Source organism: Pan troglodytes, chromosome 2, assembly GCF_028858775.2.
Source record: "Pan troglodytes isolate AG18354 chromosome 2, NHGRI_mPanTro3-v2.0_pri, whole genome shotgun sequence".
Lineage (NCBI taxonomy): Eukaryota > Metazoa > Chordata > Mammalia > Primates > Hominidae > Pan > Pan troglodytes.
In genome coordinates, this window is record NC_086015.1 from 61927157 (window position 1) to 61954729 (window position 27573).

General features: G+C 39.6%; 1 protein-coding gene across 50 annotated transcripts in view; it reads left to right on the forward strand.

The window, feature by feature from the left end:
• Positions 1 to 20493, forward strand: part of SLMAP (sarcolemma associated protein) — a 172465-nt gene extending 151972 nt beyond the window's left edge. For 28 of the 50 annotated variants that reach the window (XM_054680702.2, XM_054680713.2, XM_009445706.5 and 25 more), the window contains 7 exons: positions 373 to 447; positions 3692 to 4012; positions 4469 to 4586; positions 8232 to 8403; positions 14210 to 14344; positions 17165 to 17254; positions 18615 to 20493. In XM_054680702.2, coding sequence (XP_054536677.1) covers positions 373 to 447; positions 3692 to 4012; positions 4469 to 4586; positions 8232 to 8403; positions 14210 to 14344; positions 17165 to 17248 — 905 coding nt within the window. In that variant the 3' untranslated portion in view covers positions 17249 to 17254; positions 18615 to 20493. The remainder of the gene's footprint in view (positions 1 to 372; positions 448 to 3691; positions 4013 to 4468; positions 4587 to 8231; positions 8404 to 14209; positions 14345 to 17164; positions 17255 to 18614) is intronic. The other 22 variants (XM_001173848.8, XM_009445704.5, XM_063805908.1 and 19 more) reach the window with 1 other exon arrangement.
• The last annotated feature ends 7080 nt before the right edge of the window (positions 20494 to 27573 follow it).

Sequence of the window (27573 nt, forward strand, 5' to 3'; positions counted from 1 at the left end):
TTATTTAGTTTAGTGTTTACTATGTGCTTGACAGTAAATATAAGAATTTTAAGTCTTTTTAAAAAATTAAGTTCAAAATGCGATTAACAATTATCAAGACTGTTTCTCATGTTAAGAAAAGCACATATTGTCTTGGTGATACCAGGTCCAGAAAACTCCACTACTCAGTTGAATAGATTTATTACTTACTACAGTTCTGTGCTCCTAAAATCTTTAAACTAACTGCTAATACTGATAATACTTACTGCCTAACTTTTGTTTCTTTCAATAATCTTTTAGGAGAGAATTTTAAAAGAAATTTTCAGCTGCTCAACTCTGAGTACTTTCATTAATTCACAAAACTATTAATAGATACTGTGTTTTTACTTTTAGCTCTTTTGGAAGAAGAAAGAAAAGCCTATCGAAATCAAGTTGAGGAATCCACTAAACAAATACAGGTTCTTCAAGGTATGGAAGACCCCAAGGCTCTTTGAGATTGTTATTGTGTGTTTGTTTTTAGTGATTCAAAAGGAATGGAGGCCAGGCGCAGTGGCTCATGCCTGCAATCCCAGCATTTGGGAGGCCGAGAAGGGTGGATCACCTGAGGTCAGGAATTCGAGAGTAGTGTGGCCAACATGGTGAACCCCTGTCTCCACTAAAAATACAAAAATTAGCTGGGCATGGTGGTGCGTGCCTGTAATCCCAGCTTCTCGGGAGGCTGAGGCAGGAGAATTGCTTGAACCTGGGAGGTGGAGGTTTCAGTGAGCTGGGATTGCACCACTGCACTCCAGCCTGGGTGACAGAGCAAGACTCCATCTCAGAAAAAAAAAAAAAAAAAAATGAAATGGAAAGTAAGAAGGCAGAGAGTCCCCATTTTTCATGGCTTTGATTCTCTAGAACCTCACATTTCAACACGGCTCTTGGTGGAGCTTTATTTATTTATTTGTTTTTGAGACAGAGTTTCGCTCTTGTTGCCCAGGCTGGAGTACAATGGCGCGGTCTCAGCTTACTGCAACCTCCGCCTCCCAGGTTCAAGCAATTCTCCTGCCTCAGCCTCCTGAGTAGCTGGGATTACAGGCATGCGCCACCACGCCCAGCTAATTTTGTATTTTTAGTAGAGATGGGGTTTCTCCATGTTGGTCAGGCTGCTCTCAAACTCCCAACCTCAGGTGATCCACCAATCTTGGCCTCCCAAAGTGCTGGGATTACAGGTGTGAGCCACTGCGCCTGGCCTATTTTTTTTTTTTTTTTTTTAAAGAAAATTCAAGGGAAGATTGTCCAGTACTCTCGTATTAGACACTTAGAATGGAAAAAGCAGAGGTGAAGATTTGGAGTTGGTAAGACTGTCACTTTCTGAGTTATGTCGTGAGTTCCTACAGAGGGCCTTTGGATAGGAAATCTGTTTGAGCTACTCTGTGCGTCAGCACTTTGAGCTTGCTGGTATATGTATATATTGATGGGTGGTGTAGATATATTGACATCTAATGCTCAGAACACACTTGTATTGCAAGAAAATATTTTTTTGTTTGTTTTTTTGAGACATAGTCTTGCTCTGTTGCCCAGGCTGGAGTGCAGTGGTGATCTTGGCTCACTACAACCTCCGTCTCCCGAGTTCAAGTGATTCTGGAGCCTCCCAAGTAGCTGGGACTACAGGTGCATGCCACCATGCCCAGCTAATTTTTGTATTTTTAGTAGAGATGGGGTTTCACTATATTGGCCAGGCTGGTCTCAAACTCCTGACCTCGTGATCCACACACCTTGGCCTCCCAAAGTGCAGAGATTACAGGCATGAGCCACTGCACCTGGCCTCAAGAAAAATTATATATCATGTGGAATAGGATAATAGTCTCTGCACTGATTTTCGTTGATAATGGCTGTTCTTCTTATCACCATTTTGCTATTTCTTTGTCTGGGCTATTGCAGGGTTATTACAGAAATTTCCAGAAAGACCCCTGCCTGTCGAATGTTTACTTCAAGCTGGAGCTCCTGGTATATTATGAGGAAATTATATGATACCCCAGGAGAGGTCTTCCTTTCCCATGCCATTGTAAAATTCCTAAAGTAAAATTAATTTGCCTTCTTGTCAAAGAAGGAGCCAATGTTGTTTTAAAATTTTAGCTTGAGAGATAGGTGGGGAAGAAATTAAATAGACAAGTAATCACTATTCAGAAGAGAAGGGAGAGTCATTGTATGAGGCCCAAGATACTTGCCCAAAAATATCACAGAGAAAAACTAGTCTTTGGGGTCCTATTTTTTGAGTGGAACATTTGAGTTATTTAAAATTAGAATTTTATTTTGGTCAGATTAGAATTTCTAGGGTATGTCATATGTGTTTTTAAATTGAAAGCTCTTAAAACTCCTATTGTAGTTTAATGTCATTATCCATTAATTTACATAAATCTGATTTGGATCTCTATTTTCATCGTAGACTGTGTAGGGGCAATTTTTCCTAAAGGTTCTGTGACATAGTGCTACCTTTTTTTTAAAACCTGTCTTGCCCAGGCATCATTGAGTGCCCCCTGGTGCCAGCATGTGTATTTCACGACTGTATCAACAAATCATGATCATCTTCTCTGGCCATTGTGCCCTTTCAGATTCCAAACTTGTTACCTCTCAGTCCTTCCTACAAACTTAGAAAGTCTAATATCTTAATGTTTACTTATGTAGCAACCTCCCTTTCTCCCATCCCTAAATCCTCTTGTAATTAATTATTTTCCTTTGGAACTTTTTAAATCTACAACTTCCTTATAATATGGTAACCAATATTAATTTTCTTGTTCTGCGCCAAGTTTGATTTTATACAAATTGTTTCCAGTTTGGGTCATGAGCACAAAACCAGGTATTTTTAAAAATCTATATAACCCTTCAATGAGGCAGTATTAATTTTATTAACTCATTAATTCAACCAATAATTCTTGATTGTTTACTGTGTTAGATATTGGGGTATCCCCAATACCTGACAGCTGTGAGCAAAACAAATGCCCTACACACATGAGGTGTACAGTCCAGTAGAAAAGATAAACAATAAGCAAATTAATAGATAATATGATGTCCAATAAGGACTTCAAAGGAAAATAAAGCAGAGTAAAGAGCCAGAGAATGACAGTGAGCTGTTTTTCACATGAGTCATCAGAAAAGGCCTCTTTAAAGAATTGACATTTGAACAGAAAAACGAATCAAGGGCATCAATTGTTTATTGCTTTTATTGCTTACCATTTGACCAAGCAATTCTACACATAGGATTCACCCTAAAAAAAAAAAAAAAAAAAAAAAAAAAAAAAGGATTGTATATAGTGTTTAAACACTGAACAGCCTAAAATGTCAAAAATAAAGGGTTGGGCAAATAAGTTATATATACTATAACTATTTTTTTGTTGAAAGAGTTTCATCAACAGAAGGATAGGGAACACTGCATATATTGTGATCACTCCCTATTTAATGTTTGTTTTTACATGTTTATAAATGCATAGGAAAAAATCCAGAAGGAATGTCAGAAGTAATTTTCTGTGTGTTGGGGAGATAAAGATCACTTTGGTTTTTTTTTCCTCTTTGCTATCTGTATTTTGACGCTTTCTGCATCAAACGTGGATTGTTTATACACTTTAATCAAAAGCAACAGCTCTGACAACCCAGGTTATGCATTAGCTACAATCCTGTATGGATTATTCTTTTATTCTAATGGGCCAAGAAAATGATGGATATACTTTTGCAGCCCAATTGCAGAGGTTACACATCGATATTGAGAATCTCCGGGAGGAGAAGGACAGTGAAATCACAAGTACCAGAGATGAATTGCTTAGTGCCCGAGATGAAATTTTGCTCCTTCATCAAGCGGCAGAAAAGGTTGCCTCTGAGCGGGACACTGACATTGCTTCTTTACAAGAAGAGCTTAAGAAGGTGAGAGCTGAGCTTGAGCGGTGGCGGAAAGCAGCGTCTGAATATGAGAAAGAAATCACAAGTCTGCAAAACAGTTTTCAGCTTAGATGTCAACAGTGTGAGGACCAGCAGAGAGAAGAAGCAACAAGGTTGCAAGGTGAATAAATGTATTTTACATAAAGCTCTTAACCTTTGACAATGATAACTTCTTAACTTGTTTAAAAAAAAAACATGCAGGCTTTTTTTTTCTTTGTTAGCTATCAGTTGTATAAACCAGTGTTTTTAAATCGGAGCTAAAAATGTATTTTCAGGTCTGCAAGTTCTACTTAAATTTATATTTTTTTACGGTTTTATATTTTATTTTAAAATTGTTAAAAATTGCTTGTCTTATAAAAGTGAAGTGGAAAAAAATACTATTGTTCAAGTACAAGCTGATAGCCGTCCTTGAGGTATACATGCAAAGTAACAGGAATCAAATAATTAACCATGTAAAATCTACTTGCTTTTAAGGGGGCAAAAAGTATGTTCTCCTCTGAAATCTTTTCCTTTATCCTTTGAAGTATTATGGAAGTTATATTTCTGTATTAACTAATATGTTTTGGGACTATTTTAGGTGAACTAGAGAAGTTGAGAAAGGAATGGAATGCATTGGAAACCGAATGCCATTCTCTAAAAAGGGAAAATGTTTTGCTATCATCAGAACTGCAACGGCAAGAAAAAGAATTGCACAAGTATGCAAGAACTCTCTGTTTTTCAGATATAAAATATTTCTTTATCTTAAATTTTCATCTAAATTAAATTTAATTTTAATACTTAAATATTTTACAGGAGCAAATGTTCAGCCCATCTCTGTTTGGCTATTTGGCAGGTTAACCATACTGAATAAATACTTCAGCTTTTTTTTTTCCTGCCACCACCATTATCCTGCATGTCCTTTCCTTGTACTCATGGAATACAGATTCATTAAATGTCCCAAAGAAACCCTGAACAAACAACAAAAGTCTGTAATTCATAGTTGAACTTGCCCTGTAAACTAATAAATTTCAAATATCAACTGCTTTTCTTTCACACCAGTGATCTCTTCTTTTAGTAAGCGTGATCAGGAAGTGACTATAATGAAGAATTTGTAAGGCTGGGTGCGGTGGTTCACGCCTGTAATGCCATCACTTTGGGAGGCTGAGGTGGGAGGATCGCTTGAGCCTGAGAGTCCAAGATCAGCCTGGACAATGTGGCAAAACCCTGTCTCTACAAAAAAAATACAAAAATTTACCGGGCATAGTGATGTGTGCTTGTAGTCTTGGCTACTCGGAAGGCTGAGGTGGGAGAATTGCTTGGGCCCAGGAGGTCAAGGCTGCAGTGAGCCACGATCATGCCACTGCACTCCAACCTGGGTGACAGAGCCAAACCCTATATCAAACAAACAAACAAAAAAAAAAAAAAAAAAGAATTTGTGCTACTGAAAGATATAAATTAATCTTCTGAATTTCAAATAGGGTTGTATGAAGGGTAATAATATATAAGACCAATAATTCTCTGAAACCAGTTAAATCTTTCTAGTATCTAATACTTGACAAGCAAATCAGTGAATGCATTAGATTTATTCCAGCAAATTTAGTAAAGTCCTATTTTACCACCACAGTTTGCCATATTTAAGTTTAAAATGGGTTTATTCCGGCCGGGTGTGGACATTATGAAACAACATCTCTACAAAAAATACAACAAATTAGCCTGGCCTGTAGTCCCAGCTACTCAGGAGGCTGAGGTGAGAGGATCACTTGAGCCTAGGAGGTGGGGACTGCAATAAGCCATGATCACACCACTGTAGTCTAGCCTGGGCAACAGAGCCAGTCCCATGTCTCAAGAAAACATGAATAAAAATAAAAACAAATGTTTTACATTGTTTATAAGATGTAAAAAACTTTGTAAAAGCAATTCCAAAATACGAATGGGACAAAATAAAGGTCAAAACTATAAATATATGTATATGATATATATCATATATGAAATATATATGAGATCTATGCATATCTCATATATAGCTATATACATAAATTTTTTTTTTTTGAGACGGAGTTTTGCTCTTGTGGCCCAGGCTAGAGATCAGTGGCGCGATCTCAGCTCATCACAACCTCCACCCCCTGGGGTCAATCGATTCTCCTGCCTCAGCCTCCTGAGTAACTTGGATTACAGACATGTGCCACCATGCCCACCTAATTTTGTATTTTTAGTAGAGATGGGGTTTCTCCATGTTGGTTAGGCTGTTCTCAAACTCCTGACCTCAGGTGATCTGCCCACCTTGGCCTCCCAAAGTGCTGGGATTACAGGCATGAGCCACTGCACTCAACTCATAATTTTTTTTTTTTTTTTTTTTGAGGCAGAGTCACATTCAGTTGCCCAGGCTGGAGTGCAGTGGCATGATCTCGGCTCACTGCAGCCTCCGCCTCCCAGGTTCAAGCGATTCTGCTGCCTCAGCCTCCTAAGTAGCTGGGATTATAGGTGTGTGCCACCATGCCTGGCTAATTTTTGTATTTCTAGTAGAGAGGGGGTTTCACCATGTTGATCAGGCTGGTCTCAAACTCCTGACCTTGGCCTCCCTAAGTGCTGAGATTACAGGCATAAGCCACTGCCCTCGGCCGAAAGTATTGATATTTTAATGATTCAGGCTAGATCCCTTATTTTTAAGATGTGATTAATTGGAATCTGGCAGATTCTTAAATACTGTTTTCAATTATTTCCAATTTTAAGTGTTGGGAAGCAAGCCTACAAACTCCTAGTGAGTAGAAGCATATGGTTTAAAAATATTAGGCCCCAGAAAGGGGCCTATAAGTCATTGGTCAGATCATCTGCCTAAACTCACATAAAGTATTTAAGACAGATTAATTCTTTTTCTTAAACTTTTCTGATGCCCTAAATTTGCTTGATAAGCCTCCCCAGCATTTAAGTAGTATTTAGAAGCTAGTCTTCCTTTACAGGGTCTTATGTGCCATTTAATTCCTAGCTGTATTGGCTTGACAACATCAGACCCACCCCAAAGAATCTGTGAAGTGTACAATCAAAATGGGATTCAGACTCTGTAGTAGTTCAATTACAGTAGTGAGTCTGAGTCTTGAATGATCCATTCTGAAAGATGTAAAACTGTCACCTTGAAAACCTTATACTCCTTTAGCTATTTATGGGAGCCAAATTCCCTAACACAGCTATACCGTACAGACCTTTTATTCTCTGTTGTCTGGGCTACGGAAGAAGGAATTAAAGAAGGAATTTCTGTTCACACATATCAAGCTGTTCTCCACATATGTTGTAAGTCAGATTTTTTTAACATCCAGTTATAAAAGTGATCATAGAGACTGTGGTGGCTCACACCTGTAATTCCAGCACTTTGGGAGGCCGAAGCAGGCAGATCACCTGAGGTCAGAAGTTCGAGACCAGCCTGACCAACATGGAGAAACCTCGTCACTACTAAAAATATAAAATTAGCCAGGCATGGTGGCGCATGCCTGTAATCCCAGCTACTCAGAAGGCTAAGGCAGGAGAATCACTTGAACCCGGGAGGCAGAGGTTGCAGTGAGCCGAGATCACGCCATTGCACTCCAGCCTGGGCAACAAGAGCGAAACTCTGTCTCAAAAAAAAAAAAAAAAAGTGATCATAGAATTTATTAGCCTTGGGAACAGCCTCAGAAGTTAATGAATTCAATCCTGTTATTTGGCAGTGAAGGGCACTGAGACTCTGCTTGTGTTAGTTATGTCTGTATTACGTGGTATCTGGTATAGGTCTAAGAGCTGAGGAAGTGTTTACTCTGAAAATGAAATGTACCAGTTAAGTGACTTGCTTAATATCCCCCAGCTAAATAGTGGCAGAGCTAGGGGTCTAGAACTCAGCCTCCTACTTCTTTGTCTTATGCTCTTTTCTCAATTTGGTGTGTCTTCTCATTTGAACAGGTTTATCTTTACTTGAATTGACAGTGACTCCTAAGCTTTAAGTTTCAGACCCCCATTCTATTTGTCAAGTATTTAAACTTAAAAGAAATTGTTGAAACATGTGTGTTCTTTTCCTGTAGAAGACCTACACTGAGTCTTTTCATGATGAAATTAATACAATTTGATACAACAAAATATACAGTTAATTACCTCCTATTTCTGTTTTTAAAATTTCAACCTTTGTGTATATTTGATGGGACACACCTTTAAACTTGCATTTTTTTAGTGTTTTGATGGTTTTTGCTTATTGAATGAAAATATTTCATTCTTTTTTATACTTTTCTTTTTTTTCTCTGAAATCCACTCTATCCCTTCTAGTGAAATGTATAAGAAACTGGACTTCCTTCTGTGTCCAGTTTCTACCTGTGAATAACTATCTGTCAATATTTATATTGCAGTTCTCAGAAGCAGAGTTTAGAGCTTACCAGTGATCTCAGCATCCTTCAAATGTCTAGGAAAGAACTTGAGAATCAAGTGGGATCCTTGAAAGAACAGCATCTTCGGGATTCAGCTGATTTAAAAACTCTTCTCAGTAAGGCAGAAAACCAAGCAAAGGATGTGCAGAAAGAGGTAAAGCGAAAAGACATTATGAGCCCAATTATGGTTGGACTTAAAGCCAAAAGCAAATCGGATATCCATGCTAGTTAGAAATAAAGGGAAGCAGAAGTCACATTACCTGTCACAAAATTGATACTTGGAACATCTCTGCTTGGTGATTTCTAGCTGCATATCATGGTCCATATATAGAGAATTCTTCAGTAGGGTTGGTCTCAAAAATATAATATACAAAACTACATTTTAATTTTTCTCTACCAGTTACTTATATGAGAAATCCTTTGTACCAGGTCTCTTGATCTATTGTTTAACTTTCAAAGAGAGTATCGTATGTAACTTAGCATACTTTTGGAAAGCAAACTGAGGCCATACTCTAATGCTGTCTGAACCCCTCAGGTAAATATGGCCTGAAAAGTTACTTAAAATTCACCTCATAGCCAGGCAGCCAGCCAAACACATGTTCTGTGGCCTTTTACTTTCTTCCTCCCACCCCCTTTTCACCTTATTCATAAATGTGCATGCTCACTTTTCATGTCATTCTGCTTAAAACCTTGAATTGAGTGGCTTTTTAAAAATTTGTGTTGAAGTCATAACAGTTGACTTTGGAACAGAAACCCTACCCAATTTCTTCCTGAGCAAGAGAGGTGCATTTCACTTCCCAAAGCCTTGAAGTTGACAGCAGGGCAGTAAGAGCTGTCTTCAATCCTGCTGGCCTCATACCACTCCCTGCATTGACTCCTGGCCAGCTCGGGGAATGGAGAAGCCTGATACAACTTGATCTACAGATTAGGGACCACCCCAGTTGTAGACTTTCTTAAAAGGATTCTTTATGAATTAGAAGGAAGTTGAAGACAACTCTTTGTCTTTAATAATGAACTTTCCCAAAGTTGTTTCTAGAAGATCTGCTTAATCAATGCAGTTTTTCTTTGCACTTTTCTTTCCTTGTAGTGTCCTGAATTTGGCAATGATTGTTCTTCTGTCTTCATGTTTGTTCCAAATGAAAAAATACTGTAACATTTTTTATTTTCTTGTGGACATACTGATTTTGTGATGTGTTCGTTTTTACCTTACTAAAGATATGTGTTTTAGAAGAAATCTCATTTTATTTGGTTGGAACACAAATTTTGTGCCAAAGTAAATATCTTAGTATTTAATACTGTAAGCACTTTGTGTCCTTCCAGTCCATATGCCATAATTCTTTCAAACTCTGGGAAGAATGCTGTGGTTGGAAGATTATTCTGTTGTATGTTACTATGAACACATTAGTCATTTTGTTGCATTACTTGTTTGCCTGTTTTTGGTCACTGAGTAATCGGTGCAAGATGCTTTAACTGTTGCCACAAATGGCAGTGGCATGTTGTCACAGCATCTAAATTGTTGATAGTCTTGGATTGCATTAAATGCAGCACATTTAAAAATATGTCTGATCTTGTCAGTATGTTTCTTTTCTATTTTCTTGTTCACTGTTTTCCATTGTGAAATGATGTGTAGTCATCACACTCCTTTGTAATGTGAAATTGCTCTCTTTCTGTTTGTCCAGATGTTAACATGTTGGATACTATATACTATAGTTTAGTTATAGCTATATACTATAACTAAAATGTTCTTTAATGAGGTTCTTATCTCTGTGTAATCCACTGCAAATGAGTTATTGCCTTTTATTAATGCACATATATTCCCCTTCAGCATTTCCCCTTTGTTCTCCTCTCTGTCATAGAATCATGCTTAATATGCACAGTGTCTAATTATGTATTTTCAGCACTGTAACAGACTAAAATATTACAAGCTAAGCAAGCCCACATATGATTCTTTTTATGAAGAGGAACCAAAGGTGTTGGTAATATTGTGTGGTATTTCCCTCTTAATCAGGACCAAGCTCATTTGTCACCTCAGAGTTAGAAAGCAAGATGGAGCAAAAATGATAGCCAAGCAAGGCTGCAATAGGTGACCTTTGTTGCACAAATTAAAATTTATATATGTGGCAGCTTTTATATGAATATTTAACAAAGAAAAAGTACATGCAAAAAGTAAATCTTGGCTGGGCGCCGTGGCTCACGCCTGTAATCCCAGCACTTTTAGAGGCCAAGGCGGGCAGCTCACCTGAGGTCAGGAGTTCAAGCCCAGCCTGACCAATATGATGAAACCCCGTCTATACTAAAAATACAAAAATTAGCCAGGCATGATGGCATGCGCCTGTAATCCCAGCTACTCAGGAGGCTGAGACAGGAGAATCGCTTGAACCCGGGAGGCGGAGGTTGTGGTGAGCTGAGATCAGGCCATTGCACTCCAGCCTGGGCAACAAGAGCAAAACTCCATCTCAGAAAAAAAAAAAAAAGTAAATCTTAATCCTCAGTATTAAAAGAAAATAATGATATATCATCTTTATATTTGACTTTAGAAAGCATCACTATATTTTAATTTAGTAGGAATATCTGTAATTTAAGAATTTATAGGCCGGGTGCAGTGGCTCACTCCTGTAATCCCATCATTTTGGGAGGCCGAGGTGGGCAGATCACCTGAGGTCGGCAGTTCGAGACCAGCCTGATCAACATGGAGAAACCCCGTCTCTAATAAAAATACAAAATTAGCCAGGCATGGTGGCGCATGCCTGTAATCCCAGTTACTTGGGAGGCTGAGGCAGGAGAATCGCTTTGAACCCGGGAAGTGGAGGTTGTGGTAAGCCGAGATCGCACCATTGCACTCCAGCCTAGGCAACAAGAGCGAAACTCCATCTCAAAAAAAAAAAAAAAAAATTCCTAAAACATTGAGCACACAGTCCACCCTGCAAAGACTGACTCAAGAAAGTTATTTGGCTTTACCTTCTTGCCATGGGGCCAGAGTCCTTGCCACCCCCTCACATGCTGGAGGTAAGCAACAGGATCCCCCTGGTTGAGCTGCCTTCCTGTGGTTCTGCTTCACAACTCCTGCAATGGAGAAATAAGTGCTTTGGTGCACAGGGCAGACTAGATGTAAGAATGGTGGAAAAGGAAAGTAAGGGAAAACTTGTCAACAAAGTACTCTTTACTTATTCTTTATTAGTCCCTGTTAAGAATCAGATCATGGGTCATTGAGAATTTATTATGTTCCAATTTGCAGAAACTAGTGTAGGTACAATGACTTTGCCTCGGCAGAATGCCAGTAATCTTCTGCCTTCTGGAAGGAAGTCCACAGATCTTCACATCAACTGAAAAAAGCTATCATAAAGTCCACGAATTGTACTCCTTTAGTTCATTCTCTGGCATACTATCCAGGCTTGTTGTGGGAATGTTGTTAGGTAACAGGGAGTTTCTTTCATATTTTACCTCCCTCTCTGTACCTGTATCTTTCTTCTTTTTTTCTGGTGACCTCTGTGTTGACCCTAAGCCCCATCTCTCCTGTCTAATGTTTTTATACATTTATAGTCCTTCTTAATATTTATCTTTCTTGAGCATGATGATGGGCTCCTAATTAGTCATTCCAAGATGTTTACATTTTTCAGAAGCACCTTTATAAAGGTTTCCTTTATTGAAGAATTTCTAGGATATAAGTAGAGAGGAACTGGAAACTTTCTACCCTCATAAGCTACATTTAGGGACAAGGAGGAACCTTTCTGGTATACGTTACCTATGGTATATCTATTTTATATTCAATCCTTGTCTATCTTCCTTCTAAAACCTTCAGAGATGGCAGAATAGGGCCAGGTGCGGTGGCTCACACCTGTAATCCCAGCACTTTGGGAGGCCGAGGTAGGTGGATCACTCGAGGTCAGGAGTTTGAGACCAGCCTGGCCAACAAGGTGAAACCCCATCTGTACTAAAAATACAAAAAAATTAGCCAGGCATGGTGGTGCATGCCTATAATCCCAGCTACATGGAGGGCTAAGGCACAAGAATCCCTTGAACCCAAGAGGAGGAGGTTGCAGTGAGCCAAGATCACGCCATTGCACTCCAGCCTGGGTGACAGAGTGAGACTCAGTCTAAAAAAAAAAAAAGAGAGATGGCAGAGTGGGGTAGTGGAAGTGGAGACAAAGGCACAGCCAGTAGCAGAACAATCTCTGTTCTTTGACTGTGAGCCCAGTTTGCGTGTAAGATGCTGTATCTAGAAGTGGAACCAGTCTAGAATTTCAGCCTCCAGGCACCATTTAAAGTAGGGGTAAGCCATACTACGTTTCACATTGGTCTCACCTTTAAAAGGCAGATGGTCTTTAAAAAGATGTGACTCTATCTGAAAGTCAAAGTATATACAGTGAATTGTTTTCCAGAACAGAAAATGACAAGTTTTGCTATTTAAAAATTTCTACTAGAAACAGGCGGGGCACGGTGGCTCATGCCTGTCATCCCAGCACTTTGGGAGGCTGAAGCAGGTGGATCACCCTAGGCCAGGAGTTCAAGACCATCCTGGCCAACATGGTGAAACTCCATTTCTACTAAAAGTACAAAACATACCAGATGTGGCAGCAGGTGCCCGTAATCGCAGCTACTCAGGAGGCTGAAGCAGGAGAATCGCTTGAACCTGGGAAGCGGAGGTTTCAGTGAGCTGAGATTGCACCACTCTACTCCAGCCTGGGTGACAGAGCTAGACTCCGTCTCAAAAAATAAACAAATAAAATAAAAATAAAATTTCTACCGAAAACAGAATTTTTAAAATGACTTAGTTGATAACCTAAGTTTTTTTGTTTTGTTTTTTGAGATGGAGTTTTGCTTTTGTTGCCTAGGCTAGAGTGCAGTGGTGCAACATCAGCTCACTGCAACTTCCACCTCCCGGGTTCAAGTGATTCTCCTGCCGCAGCCTCCCAAGTAGCTGGGATTACAGGCATGCGCAACCATGCCTGGCTAATTTTGTATTTTTAGTAGAGATGGGGTTTTGCCATGTTAGCCAGGCTGGTCTCGAACTCCTGACCTCAGGTGATCCGCCCACCTTGGCCTCCCAAAGTGCTGGGATTACAGGTGTGAGCCACCGTGCCCAGCCAATGCCTGTTTTAAGTGGAGAAATAGAAATTTCCCAATCATAGTGGTCGGTACTTCAGGTACATTTCTTTGCTTCATTTGCCTAGAAAATTCACTTATCCAGAACACTTTAATACCCAGTAATGCTGGGTAAAGGGAAACCTATTGGGAATTAATACTTTTTACTTCAAGACTAAAATAGCTTGGCTGACACTCCTTACTAGGATATAAACTCAGGCTTCCTAACATTGGCTATGGAATTTTTCTTCACCTACTTTTCTTTTGCTCAGTTTGAAATTTTCCTTTTCTCCTGTAACTCACTTGGTGGAAAAGTGATCCTTTATATTAAAAACAGATGACAAAATGGTGATTACTCTTAATTTTTTTTAACTCCAGGGCCAGAAAATTCTTACATGGAATAAAGTCAACATTAAAGGCTTTTCTTTTTTTTTGAGATGGAGTCTCCCTCTGTCACCCAGGCTGGAGTGCACAGTGGCATGATCTTGGCTCACTGCAACCTCTGCCTCCTGGGTTCAAGCGATTTTCCTGTCTCAGCCTCCCGAGTAGCTGGGATTACAGGCATGCACCACCACGCCCAGCTAATTTTTGTATTTTTAGTAGAGATGGGGTTTCTCCATGTTGGTCAGGCTGATCTCGAACTCCTGACCTCGTGATCTGCCCGCCTTGGCCTCCCAAAGTGCTGGGATTACAGGTGTGAGCCACCGCGCCTGGCCGAAAGACTTCTTATGAGTGCAAGTTATTCCTCCTTAAACAAAAAGACTTGACTTTGGTGTTCCAGGTAACTAAATAGGGTCTGGCGTATAAACCTGATTAGAACCATAACATCATACCCATTTTAAGTTGTATCTGCACACTTTTTTTTTCTTTGTCTTTAGTATGAAAAGACACAGACTGTACTCTCAGAACTGAAGTTGAAGTTTGAAATGACTGAGCAGGAAAAGCAGTCAATCACAGATGAGCTCAAACAGTGTAAAAACAACCTGAAGCTACTCCGAGAGAAAGGAAATAATGTAAGTCTTTGCAAACTTGGCTTAGCTTTGATTGAGAGGCAGATGAGAGATTGAAATTGATTTTCAGAGGACTTTATCACTGATTTGTGAAGCAAATGGTACAAATGAAATAGGCTTTTCATTATGAAATTCCATGATAGAATCATTGTGCTGTCAGATTTTTGAGTAAGAATTTGTACCTTTAACCTATACTCCTAGAAGAGCCTCAGGACTGCCTGGAGGAAGAGCCTTGTTTGCAATAAAGCAGCTTGCTTAAGAACTGTCAGCTTTTCCCAGATGAGTCTGAAGCTCTGTCACTAAGCTATCATCTGGCTCTTGTTTCTCCCCTGCTGGGAAATGAAGCATTGTACCACCAGGGATCCATTTAAGAGAGAGTAGTACATGTTGTTCTTATACCAATAGTGTTCTCACTGAGGCACAATTTCTAAAAAGCTTAATGTCTCTTTGTCATTCTGTAAATATTAGAAAATATTTGGTGAGTTTCTGTAGGGCTGTGAGAGAGATGAACATTTTGGTATAAATTGAGTTTAATTTTTTTGTTTTTCATTTGCTAGAAAGACAGATGGTCTTTAAAAAGATGTTATACTAAATAAATGTTGTGTTGTACGTTTTGGTGATCGTTACCTTTGTGGGCCCTGATAGATGTTTAGTGTGGTTGGTTGTGCTCTGACTTATTTAAAACCACTGTCATGGCTTGGACACTGCAGTGTGCGTGAGCCACATACTTCCTATGGAGGAAGCCACTCCGCTTACCTTGCAGCACAAGTACAAAAGAGTGATGTTGCATGGCCATCGTGTTACTCATTTGCACACAGAATGCTCATGAGTTGTGTCCAACTGTCCTTTGCTAAAGAAAGTCTTAGTTTGTAGACAGTAAAGGCTTGCTGCTTAGGTAGAAGCCTTTTAGAAGTTGATGAACTGGGTGTGGAGGCTTTATGCTAAGGAAAAATGGTTTGCATTTACTTTTCAAAATGTAGATTACATAACTCTTCTAAAATCAGATCATAATGGTTTGGTTACTTCTCTCTTTTGTGTTAATTCATATCCCTGGGATTATGGAATTTCAGTCTACTGCTAAATTAACCCATGAAGACATCTAGCATAATCAGAATGGATCTCCCCATACTATTTAGAACCTTTTCAAAAGTAACTTTGCTATTATTATTTATAGCTACCATTCACCTTAGGGGTGAATTTCCTTTTTTTGTGATATTGCACCTATGGTATTAAAATATTACTCTGTAATAACACTCATTGTAGCAGTTTTCTTTCCATTTTAAAAATTAATTGTATTCTGGTAACATGATTGAAAGCCCTGAGACTCAGCTGCCTTTTTTTTTCTTTTTTTTGAGACGGAGTTTCGCTCTTGTTGCCCAGGCTGGAGTGCAGTGGCATGATCTCAGCTCACCGCAACATCCACCTCCCAGGTTCAAGCAATTCTCCTGCCTTAGCCTCCTGAGTAGCTGGGATTACAGCATGTGCCACCACACCTGGCTAATTTTGTTTTTTTAGTAGAGATGGGGTTTCTCCATGTTGGTCAGGCTGGTCTTGAACTCCCAACCTCAGGTGATCTGCCTGCCTTGGCCTCCCAAAGTGCTGGGATTACAGGTGTGAGCCACCGTGTCCAGCTCTGCCTGTCTTTATATACCAAACCTTTATTACATGTGAAATCTCTTGCCTGATATAGGAAGCACGCATTATCACAGGGCATTTATTTTTAAGCTTGAAAGCAGTATCATCTAATAAGCAAAATTGCTTTGGTTGAAAAAAAAAAATTTGTTAGAGGGATAAAATAAACCTTAACCATTGCTGAGGGAGTACATTGTCAAATAATGGATTTCAGGTATTGAGCAAAAATAGTGTACTGTCAAGCAGAGAGCATCAGCTGGTGGTGAAGTATTGTCAGTGTTTTTTGTTTTGGTTTTTTTTTTTTTTTTTTTTTTTTGGTGACAGGGTCTTGCTCTGTCACCCAGGCTGGAGTGCAGTGGCATGATCTCACCTCACTTCAGCCTTGACCTTCCCAGTTCAAGCAATGCTCCCACCTCAGCTTCCCAAGTAGCTGGAATTACAGATGTGTGCCACCATGCTCAACTAATTTTTGTATTTTTTGTAGGGACAGGGTTTTGCCATGTGGTCCAGGCTGGTCTCAAACTCCTGGCCTTAAGCAATCTGCCCACCTCAGCTTGCCAAAGTGCTGGGATTACAGTCATGAGCCACTGCACTCGGCCTGCTCTGTCTTCATGTGCTATATTTCATTAGAATGTTAGGTACACCCACATTGCCCATTGCCTTCAGCTGTTTCTTTCTTTTTTTTTTTTTTTTTTTCAACGGAGTCTCTCTCTGTCACCCAGCTTGGAGTGCAGTGGCACTCTCAGCTCACTGCAACCTCTGCCTCCTGGTTCAAGCAATTCTCCTGCCTTAACCTCCGGAGTAGCTGGGATTACAGGCATGCACCACCATGCCTGGCTAACTTTTGTATTTTTAGTAGAGACAGCATTTCACCATGTTGGCCAGGCTGGTCTCAAACTCCTGACCTCAGGTGATCCACCTGCCTCAGCCTCCCAAAGTGCTGGGATTACAGGCATTGAGCCTAACGGTTCCTAGCTACTCCTTTTAAACTGATAGTTTCCCAACTTGCATACCACAGTCTATCAGATTGTGTTAGATGTCTTTAAAATGTTTGAATCTGTGTAAAACCTGAGTGGTATACTTCTATTATTTCATTCTTTCTTCCTACCTCCCACCCTACTGGGGTCTGAATCCTCTTATCTGATTACTTTCATAGCATAAAATGATTTTAATATGCCTTCCCTTCTTTAGCCTTCCATATTACAACCCGTCCCAGCCGTATTCATCGGCCTATTCCTGGCTTTCCTGTTTTGGTGTTTCGGTCCATTGTGGTAGAGAAAGGTACAAGCACTATTGTTGAGTCCTTGTCTGTTTGTCCCCGTCACCTTTTTGTGCCATATTTGTAATATAGTGCATGGCAAGAACACACAGGTATTTTGTTACCTGAAGCAAACCCTTCATTTAGTATGCCGTGTATTTGTGTCATACCAATGAACTGAACAGTCAACTAATCCCATAACTTTTTGTCTTGTTTACTTTGTAGTAATGCTAACCATGAGTTAATTCCAACCTAACCAGTTGTTAATATGCTTCCATTAACTGAGTCTTTATCTCTAGCAAACTGGAGTGCACTATGAATTTCTGCAATATTAGTACCCTCTTTCCAATTATGTGTTTAATCAGATTTGAATGAGAAATGAAGAGTTTGCCTCCTTGAAGTTTTCAGCCAGCCTTCTTCCCCTTCCTCCTTATCCTCTTCCTTTTCATAGTGTAGATTTTCTTTGTTTCAACCCTTTGCCTGTTTATACTATGGCTATGAAGATGAAAAATAATGAGATTAACATAATGAACCATTGGCTCACAATCTCAACCCTATTGTGTACTTGCAAGGATATAAATGTATCCCATTTCTTTCTGAGCCCTGACCTGCAACATCAGAATATTTCTTTAAAAACCAGTTTTTCTCAATAACACTTCTGGAATACAAGTAAAAATAAAAGTGTCAACCAAAGCAAGTTGATCTTATAAAGCCCTCTAAAAGCTAGCAGGCAACAGCCCATCCATACTTGTTTCTAACTGGCATGCATGTTAGTAGAGCATATGCGGTGATCATGTGGCTTTATTACACTGAACAGAGTCTATACCAGAATTATCAGACAGGCAGGATCCCTAATGTTACTTTTCCATCTTGAACCCTGTTTGATTTTGTCTTCTGTGGTTTCAAGTTAGACGACCAAAGCCTAGACCATTATCACCTTAGCCACTATCCCCTTGCATAAAATATCCCAACATGTGAGTCTGGTTCTTATCAAGAAATAAACATTTTAGGCAGAAACATACTACAGGTGTCTATATACATCAGTTATATTGGAATATATGGATACCAGAGTAAATAAAGCAGGCAGAGCCCACAAATTTTCTTAGAAGTCACTATTAGGTTTCAACTGTAACAAAGTTGAAAACTTCCCAGGACTTTCTTGGGACGTGTTAGACTTCCAAATTGGTGGTCCTGCTGTTATGACTCTCCTTATACCTGCACTCCCTCACTTTTTTTTTTCTTTTCAAACTTTATATTTATGATGCAAAAATAAGATTTTTCCAATATTCTGTTAAGTATTCAGGACTCTCTGGAACCAAGGGGTTAATAGGTATGAAAGAGAGGGGAGAATGTGATATTGACTCTTGGTTTCTTTCCACACAGAAACCCTGGCCCTGGATGCCCATGTTGGCTGCCCTGGTTGCAGTAACAGCCATCGTGCTGTACGTGCCAGGTCTGGCCAGAGCTTCTCCATGAGAGCGTTCCTTGAGTCCGTACACCGTCCTCCCTCTAGAAGCTGGCATCACACTCATGCTGGGGACAAACAGAACCATTTTCTTCCTCTTTACCTCTTAAAACAGCAGAAGTACAAGAATACAGCTGTAGGGTCATTGCTTTAAATTATATAAAATGTATCTGTCTATAAAGAAGATATAAAATTGTGACTTTATTCTACTGTAAGCAATAATTTGCTTGCAATTTTTCATGTAATTTTTAAATTAGTATGTTAAGATTCTGAATATTATGGTGGCCTAAAGTAGGCTTCTTGGTACACCAGATTATTTATAACATTAAATTTATGAGTATTTTACTCTGAATTCTGATCACCAGATAATTCATTTTTCTGATTTGATAACTACCCAAACCAAACAACCAATACATACATGGGAAGAGAGGCCCTGTGTGCTCAGTGCCTATCAGTTTGAAATATATACACACATATATATATATTTTTTACATACTTACGCCATTTTTACTTGTTATGAAACCACTGAGCTATTGGGAACAAGACTTAGAGACAACTATTTGCGTGGATTTTTTTTTTTTTTAAGGAAAAATACATTTGGAAAATAAACTGTTATGGTGATAATTTGGGGAATATGTGCACGCTTGTTCAGCCTTAATGTGACTTGAAGATGTGGAGGACATCAACTTTGAAAAACTTTCCATGAGAGTGTATTTTCTTGAGCAAACTGAAGTATTTCTGGGAGCAAAAACATAGTAATTACACAATTTCAGTGCAGTCAACCAAAATGTTGAGTCAATTGGAATGTAATTTATTAAACCATGTATTTAAAGAGATATTTTTCTTTAAAAGCCAAGTTACTTTCTCATATACAGCATTTTAGGAAGCATGATTTTTTTTTTCTATCATCTATTCCTCCAAGCATGTTTAATTGAAGAAAGTATTAATATCTCTTTAGATAAGCTTGTATTGACCTAATTTGGTTTATGATGTGTCAGAGCTAATTCATGTTCAGGGTGAGCTGTTGTACCTACCAACAAATTTCCTGGTTGGGTATGCAAATGGTTATTTTCTTTTTATTGTGGTTAATTGGGACTTTCTGTTAATGAAAAGCACTATTCCCAAGATTAATAGTGTTCTATGCACAATGAAGCACCTAAAAACACTGCTTGATATTATAAATTTAAAACACAAGTGAAAGTTTAGCCATGGTTTTGTGCGGCATCATAGTTATGTCAATAAAGTTTATTTAGGTCATAGAATATCCTAAAGTATCACATAGTTAAATTTTTCAGTCAGTGAAGACCGGGAGGGAATGTCAGTGAATTGGCTTGAATGTTCTGTGGCAATCCACAGGTCTAGCCAAATATTGAAATAGGAGTTTAGGGTATAATTTGCCTTGTGATGTTTGGCAGTCACTGTTTATACTTTAAAGGTTATATTTTAAGCTATTTGAGATTGCTTTTGGGAAGATCACTAGATTTATGGAGGAATTAGTCACAAATGACTTGTAGAAAATACTGTCATATAGTTCATTTCATCATTTTCTGTTGCAGGAAGCCACTCCACCACAGAATGCTAATATGCCAGTGGTACCCAGTACCTCTTGTATATAGGTTATTGCAAATATTGTTCTGAAATGCTTAACTTCAGAATTACATTTTTTAAAGTAAATAATTGTTTTAAATCTATTTTGTAAAGATATAAAGTACAATAGAATTTCTGGAGTACAGATTAAACTATTTGCACTAACACACGTGACGTGCATGATTTAATAAAATAACTTTACTCTCCCTACGCATGTTTGAGTTGAATATCATTGAAGTTCTTAATGCTGACTCTACTATTGGGTTGTTAATAGTCTTCTCTTGACATGACTCTTTATGCAACATAACATACATTTGGTATTCTTCAGGGTTTAAAAGAAAACACTTAGCTGTTTCCTCCAAGTTTTATTAACCTTTTATTTAACTTACTGCTCTATTTTTTTCTCTTTTAATATGGTTATTGTTAAAATGAGAGTCACTTGCTAGACTGGTCTCTTTAAATGTAAGGTCTAGTATCAATATTTACTTCATTCAAGTGGAATAAATGGCTTTTTGTAGTTACTTCCAGTTTTCCTCAAGAATAGAAATAAGTCTGTTCATAAGCAATACCTTCAGTTTTGTTCAGTTCACTTCCACGTTAAATAAAGAATAGGATTATTCACTGGTAATAATAGAGTCATTAAGAAATATTAAGCATTGCAGCTAAAAATTGAACAACCCTGTAATGATACATTTAAGAATTATTCAAAGGTGCTACATGGCAGGGTTAGAGAATAAAAAGAACGTGGTGTTTGAAGCAAAAGAGATCTGTATTGGCATCTTGGTTCTACCTTTTATCAGATGTTGTTGCCTTGTGCAAATCACATTTTCTCTGAGTCTCCATTTTCTCATTTATAACATGCGGAGAATAATACTTATATTTGTGGTAGTAGTGTGAACATTAAAAAGATAATGTATGTGAAGTACCATTCGAGTGGTGAATACGTTTTTATGAGAATGTCATACTGAAAAAATATTGCAAATATTAAAGTTTTAGGTAAGCCTAAACTTTAATCTACTTTAATTAAATGAGTTGATTGACTCAACCATTCAGAATTTCTGTGTATGAGTGAGATATGTGTGTAACATTATGAATCCTGAGAAAGCATTATCACCTAGCTCTGTTTGTCGCCTTCATAGTTCACTCTTTTGGAAGTAATATGCTTGGTTTGGTGATGAACCAATTGCCCACAATGGTTTTGGAATTCCTGTTGTTATTGCCTTTAGAGCCACTTTTGAGTCACATGTGAAAACCATTCACGTTGCCCTATAGTCAGAGGCTTTCAACCAAAACTAGTATTGCCTACTTGATCTCTCACTTTAATCACTACACTTGACCAAAATCTGGTGACTCTTGGCTGCTTCCAGTGACTATTTATCTACTATCAAAAGGATGGGAATCTGCTACCAAAGAGAAAAAACTGCATGCAAATCAACTGAGTTAAAACTGCAGTCTTGGCTGGGTGCAATGGCTCACACCTGTAATCTCAGCACTTTGGGAGGCCGAGGCAGGTGGATCACCTGAGGTCAGGAGTTGGAGACCAGCCTGGCCAACATGGTGAAACCCTATCTCTACTAAAAATACAAAAATTAACCGGGCATGGTGGTGGGTGCCTGTAATACCAGCTACTCAGGAGGCTGAGGCAGGAGAATTGCTTGAACCTGGGAGGCGGAGGTTACAGTGAGCCGAGATCGCACCACTGCACTCCATCCTGGGCGACAAGAGCGAAACTCCTTCTCGAAAAAAAAATGCAGCCTTGCTTCTGACTTAAAAATTACAGCCTTGCTCCAAAAAGTTCACTTCTGGATAATTATTTTGAGAACATAATTATGTGCATAAAAATTTACTAGGACATGTAGTGCAGCATTTTTATCATAGTGACATAAACAACCTAAGTGGGTCATTGGTTAAATAAATTAGTATTACCACTCTATAGATTACTGTGGTTACAAAGTATGTAGAAAGATATTCATACTATATTAAGTAAAAGAAACAGGTTACCAGAGTAAAATAACCCTGGTTTTATAAAGGAAAATAAATGTAAACATACAAGATATGTTTGTAACAGGAGAACTTAGGAAGATTTATACCCAGACTGGTAGTAGTGGTTGTCTTTGTATGATTGTGGGTAAATTTAAATTCCCTTCCACCTTTATGATTTTCCTTTTTTTTTTTTTTTTCTGAGACAGAGTCCCACACTATTGACCAGGCTGGAGTGCAGTGGCATGAATCTCGGCTCACTGCAACCTCTGCCTCCTGGGCTCAAACAATCCTCCTATCTCAGCCTCCCAAGTAGCTGGAACTATAGGCATGTGCCACCGCACCCAGCTAATTTTTATATTTTTTTGTAGAGATGGAGTTTCCCTATATTGCCCAGGCTGGTTTCGAACCTTCTGGACTCAAGCTATTGTTCGCCTCAGCCTCCCTTTTGTGATTTCTAATTTATTTTTAGTAATTAACAAATATGTATTGCTTGTATAAATTTTTTCAAGCTAAAATAAATTCCAAATTGGCTTTCATAGTTGAATGAGTAATTAACTTGTCAGAGTACCCACCCCCATCTTTAAAGGGGCTAATGTTCATTTGCACTGAGGAATTCTGGTGTGTTCACTCAACAGTCAGTCTTATAATGTTAAAAATGCTTTGTACATATATTCATAGAACTATAATGCTGGAGAAACCCTTAACAATCCTATCCCATCTTTTTGTTTATCCAGGAAAAATCCAGAAAATTTTTTACTTGGAATCGTAATAATAAAGTTGAGAACCAAGATGTTTCTTTCTTTTTTTTTTTTTTTCCTGAGACGGAGTTCCTCTGTTGTTACCCAGGCTGGAGTGCAATGGCGCGATCTCGGCTCACCACAACCTCTGCCTCCCGGGTTCAAGTGATTCTTCTGCCTCAGCCTCCCAAGTAGCTGGGATTACAGGCATGTGCACCATGCTTGGCTAATTTTGTATTTTTATAGAGATGGGGTTTCTCCATGTTGGTCAGGCTGGTCTTGAACTCCCGACCTCAGGTGACCCGCCTGCCTCAGCCTCCCAAAGTGCTGGGATTACAGGTGTGAGCTACCACGCCTGGCCTGTTTCTTTTTCTGCTACTCCATGTTGTGTCTCCAGGTTTCAGTGGTTTCATATGCATTCATTTAGCAAATACTTATTGAGTGTCTGATATGAGGCACCGTGCCAGATCCTGACAATACTCAGTCCCTATCTTCATAGAGCTTTTGGTATGGAGGTGAAATACAGGCAAGGAGGCTGGCAATTAAAATACAGTGTAATAGAAGAAGACACTGGAGACTATGGAACCATAGAAGCATTGGGTGCATTTCCTCTCACCTTCAACCACTCAACCTTCCAAGCTGGGGATATCTGGCTACAGAGCCAAAGGTAAGTTTCCCTTCTAGATCGTCTAAGGAACAGGTCTGGTTTCTCTTGAAGCACATGTCATTGAAAACCATTAAGATCTGATCTTGATTTTCTTTAAAAAGGCATTATGACTGGGAAGCATTTTTAAGGCTTTGTGTGTACTCTCCTGGAGTTTTCCCCTGTTAAATGGTTTGAACTGTAACTTGCGAGTAATGGGTAACTAGTGAAGGTTTTTGGTTTTTTGTTTGTTTTTTTGAGACGGAGTCTCACTCTGTCTCCAGGCTGGAGTGCAGTGGCACCATCTCAGCTCACTGCAACCTCCGCCTCCCGGGTTCAAGGGATTCCCCTGCCTCAGCCTCCTGAGTAGCTGGGACTACAGGTGTGCACCACCACGACTGGCTAATTTTTTGTATTTTAGTAGAGACAGGTTTCACCATCTTGGCCAGGATGGTCTCCATCTCCTGACTTCGTGATCTGCCCGCCTCAGCCTTCCAAAGTGCTGGGATTACAGGCGTGAGTCACTGCGCCCGGCCTAAGGATTTTTTTTTTTTAAGCCAAGAAAAAGTGTTTTAGCCAGACAGGCTCTTTGAAAGGCGTCTCCTACTGATGAGCTGGGGCATGGATTGGATGGATCTAAATCCCTTGCACATGGAGGCAAGTGTCCACCATGTCTTATTGTTTGTGTTTATCGTGCTGTTTCATTCAGTAGATTGAGCAGGACCTTTTTTTTTCCCTAAAGATTCAGCGCCTTTCAGCCCAAATCTTAAAATTATGTGATCTGTTACCCTGTCATGCAAGGACACTGAGATAAAACCTATAAAGCCTATGAAAAAGACGCCAAGTGCGGTGGCTCACACTTGTAATCCCAGCACTTTGGGAGGCTGAGGCGGGCAGATCACCTGAGGTCGAGAGTTCGAGACCAGCCTGACCAACATGGGGAAACCTTGTCTCTACTAAAAATACAAAATTAGCCGGGCATGGTGGCACATGCCTGTAATCCCAGCTACTCGGGAGGCTGAGGCAGGAGAATCGCTTGAACCCAAGGGGTGGAGTTTGCAGTGAGCCAAGATCACGCCATTGCACTCCATCCTGGCAACAAGAGTGAAACTGTCTCAAAAGAGAGAAAGAGAAAGAGAGAGGGAGAGAGAAAGAAAAAGAAAAGAAAAGAAAGAGAAAGAAAAAGACATCATGAGCATTACGAATAAGAAAGGCAAAGGGACCAGGGGAGGGAGAAAGGAACAAGTAGAGAAACTGTTGCTGGTTGTGCTCCTTGTCATTTTCACCTTTTGAACTGGCCAGAGAATATCTGGGCAACCAGACTTCATTTAGCAGAGATTCAAACTTCTACTTTATGAAATTTCATCCTAGGATTTTTCTTTATCCTAAAGTCTGTGTACTCATTTATCCCATCAGCATGAGCATCGTGCTCCACATAGAATTGGAAGCAGGTGTGCCTGCTTGGAATAGCATTCTTTTCACTCTTAAATGGCGGGATCCCTTCCTGCTAGACTGAGGATCCTTCCTCATGGCAGGTTCTACAAGCAAACAAGGGAGGAGCTGCAAAGGCACTAAAAATACCAACGATTTCAATTTTTTGAATCTCAGGCTTCTGCCATAAATTACTTCACTGTGTAATCTTTGCATAGTTATGTCATTTTGTTTTGGGTTGAAAACTTGCTCTGAGATAATTAGCCCATGCTTATTTAGCCTCCCCCATTACCCCTCCTCCTGCACTTCATAGCTAATCTTCAAAGAGTTAATGTGTTTTGAATATCTTAAACCAAATTTTTGTTTTATTTTTTATTTTTAGGGACTGGGTCTAGTTCTGTTGATCAGGCTGGTCCTGAACTCCTGGCCTCAAGCGATCCTCCTGCCTCAGTACTGAAATTATAGGCATGAACCACCATGCAAGGCCTTATTTTCTTTAAATAGTGTTTATAGAGCTCATTACATTTACATTTTCTTCTACGAAGTAAATTTGGGATAGTTTTAAAGTTGAGCATTCTAATTTAGCACTTTATGTACCTAATCACATTTTTTAAAAAATCCATAAGAGTTTATTCAGTCATGCAACTTTGGCAAATAAAGTTCTATATTTTAAATACTTTTGCCAAAATTAGGTGGTAAATACATATGTGCTATGTGCACATATAGCCCTTTTTATCAATGAAGATGAGTAAGTACTGTGATATCACCTGGAATAAATAGAACCTTCTGCCTAAGTCATCTGTCTTTGAATACCTAAAATACATTTATTGGCCGGGCACAGCGGCTCATGCCTGTAATCCCAGCACTTCAGGAGGCCGAGGCAGTTGAATCACCTAAGGTCAGGAATTCAAGACCAGACTGGCCAACATGGCGAAACCTCATCTCTACTTAAAAAAGGAATAATAATAATACAAACAAATTAGCCAGACGTGGTGGCACATGGTGTAATTCCAGCTACTTGGGCGGCTGAGGCAGAAGAATCGCTTGAACCTGGGAGGCGGAGGTTGCAGTGAGCCAAGATCTTGCCACTGCACTCCAGGCTGGGCGACAGAGCAAGACTCCATCTCAAAAAATAATATTAATAAAATACATTTATTTTTCTGGCCTCATGTTATAGCAAAGTCCTCAAAATCCCAGCAACTCTGGAGGCCGAAGCAGGAGGGTCGCTTTAGCCCAGGAGTTTGAGACCAGCCTGGGCAACATAGTGAGACCTCCATCTCTAAAAAAATTAAAAGTAAAGTAGCCAGGTGTAGTGGCACATGCCTGGAGTCTCAGCTCCTCAGAAGGTTAAGGCAGGAGGATCACTTGAGTCCAGGAGTTCAAGACTGCAGTGAGCTATGCTTGCACAGGGTCTCTAAAATAATAATGTTTTAAATTTTAAAAAAAGTTATCCATTGCTGTGTAACAGATTACCCCCAAAACTTTAGCAGTTTAAAACAGCAAATAGGCTGGGGGTGGTGGCTCACGCCTATAATCCTAGCACTTTGGGAGGCCAAGGTGGGCAGATCACCTGAGGTCAGGAGTTCAAGACCAGCCTGGTCAACATGGCGAAACCCCATCTAAAAATAGAAAAATTAGCTGGGTGTGGTGGTGGGTGCCTGTAATTCCAGCTACTTGGGAGGCTGAGGCAGGAGAATCGCTTGAACCCGGGAGGTGGAGGTTGCAGTGAGCTGAGATGGTGCCATTGCACTCCAGCCTGAGTGACAAGAGCGAGACTCCATCTAAAAATACATAAATAAATAAACATGCAAATATTTAGTATCTTACACAGTTTCTAAGGGTCAGGAATCTAGGAGCAGCTTAGCTGAGTGGTTCTAGGTCAAAGACTCTCCTGGAGTTGCTGTCAAGCTATTGACTAGGCCTGGAGGATTTTCTTTGCTCATTCAGATGGTATTAACCGGAATCTTCAGTTCCTCACCACGTGGGTCTCGCCATAAGGCTGCTCAGATAAAGCAGCTGGCTTCCCTCAGAGCAAGTGATTCAAGAGAAGGGCAGAGGGATGGAAGCCACCATATCTTTCATAACCTAATCTCTGAAGTGACATACCATCACTGTGCAAAATTCTGTTGGTCACACAAACTAACTCTGATACAGTGAGGAAGGTAATAACCAAGGGCATGGATACTAACAGGCAGCAGGAGAGAGCCAGGTTACAGACTGGTTCTTCAACTAATTTCCCATTAGGAAACTTTTGAATTGTTGATAAGCTTCTTTTAATGAAGTATATCAAAACAGACAAACTAAATGACTTCTATAAATTACATCCTGGCTGGGCGCGGTGGCTCACGCCTGTAATCCCAACATTTTGGGAGGCTGAGGCGGGTGGATCACGAGGTCAGGAGATCGAGACCATCCTGGCTAACACGGTGAAACCCCGTCTCTACTAAAAATACAAAAAATTAGCCGGGCGCAGTGGCACGTGCCTGTAATCCTAGC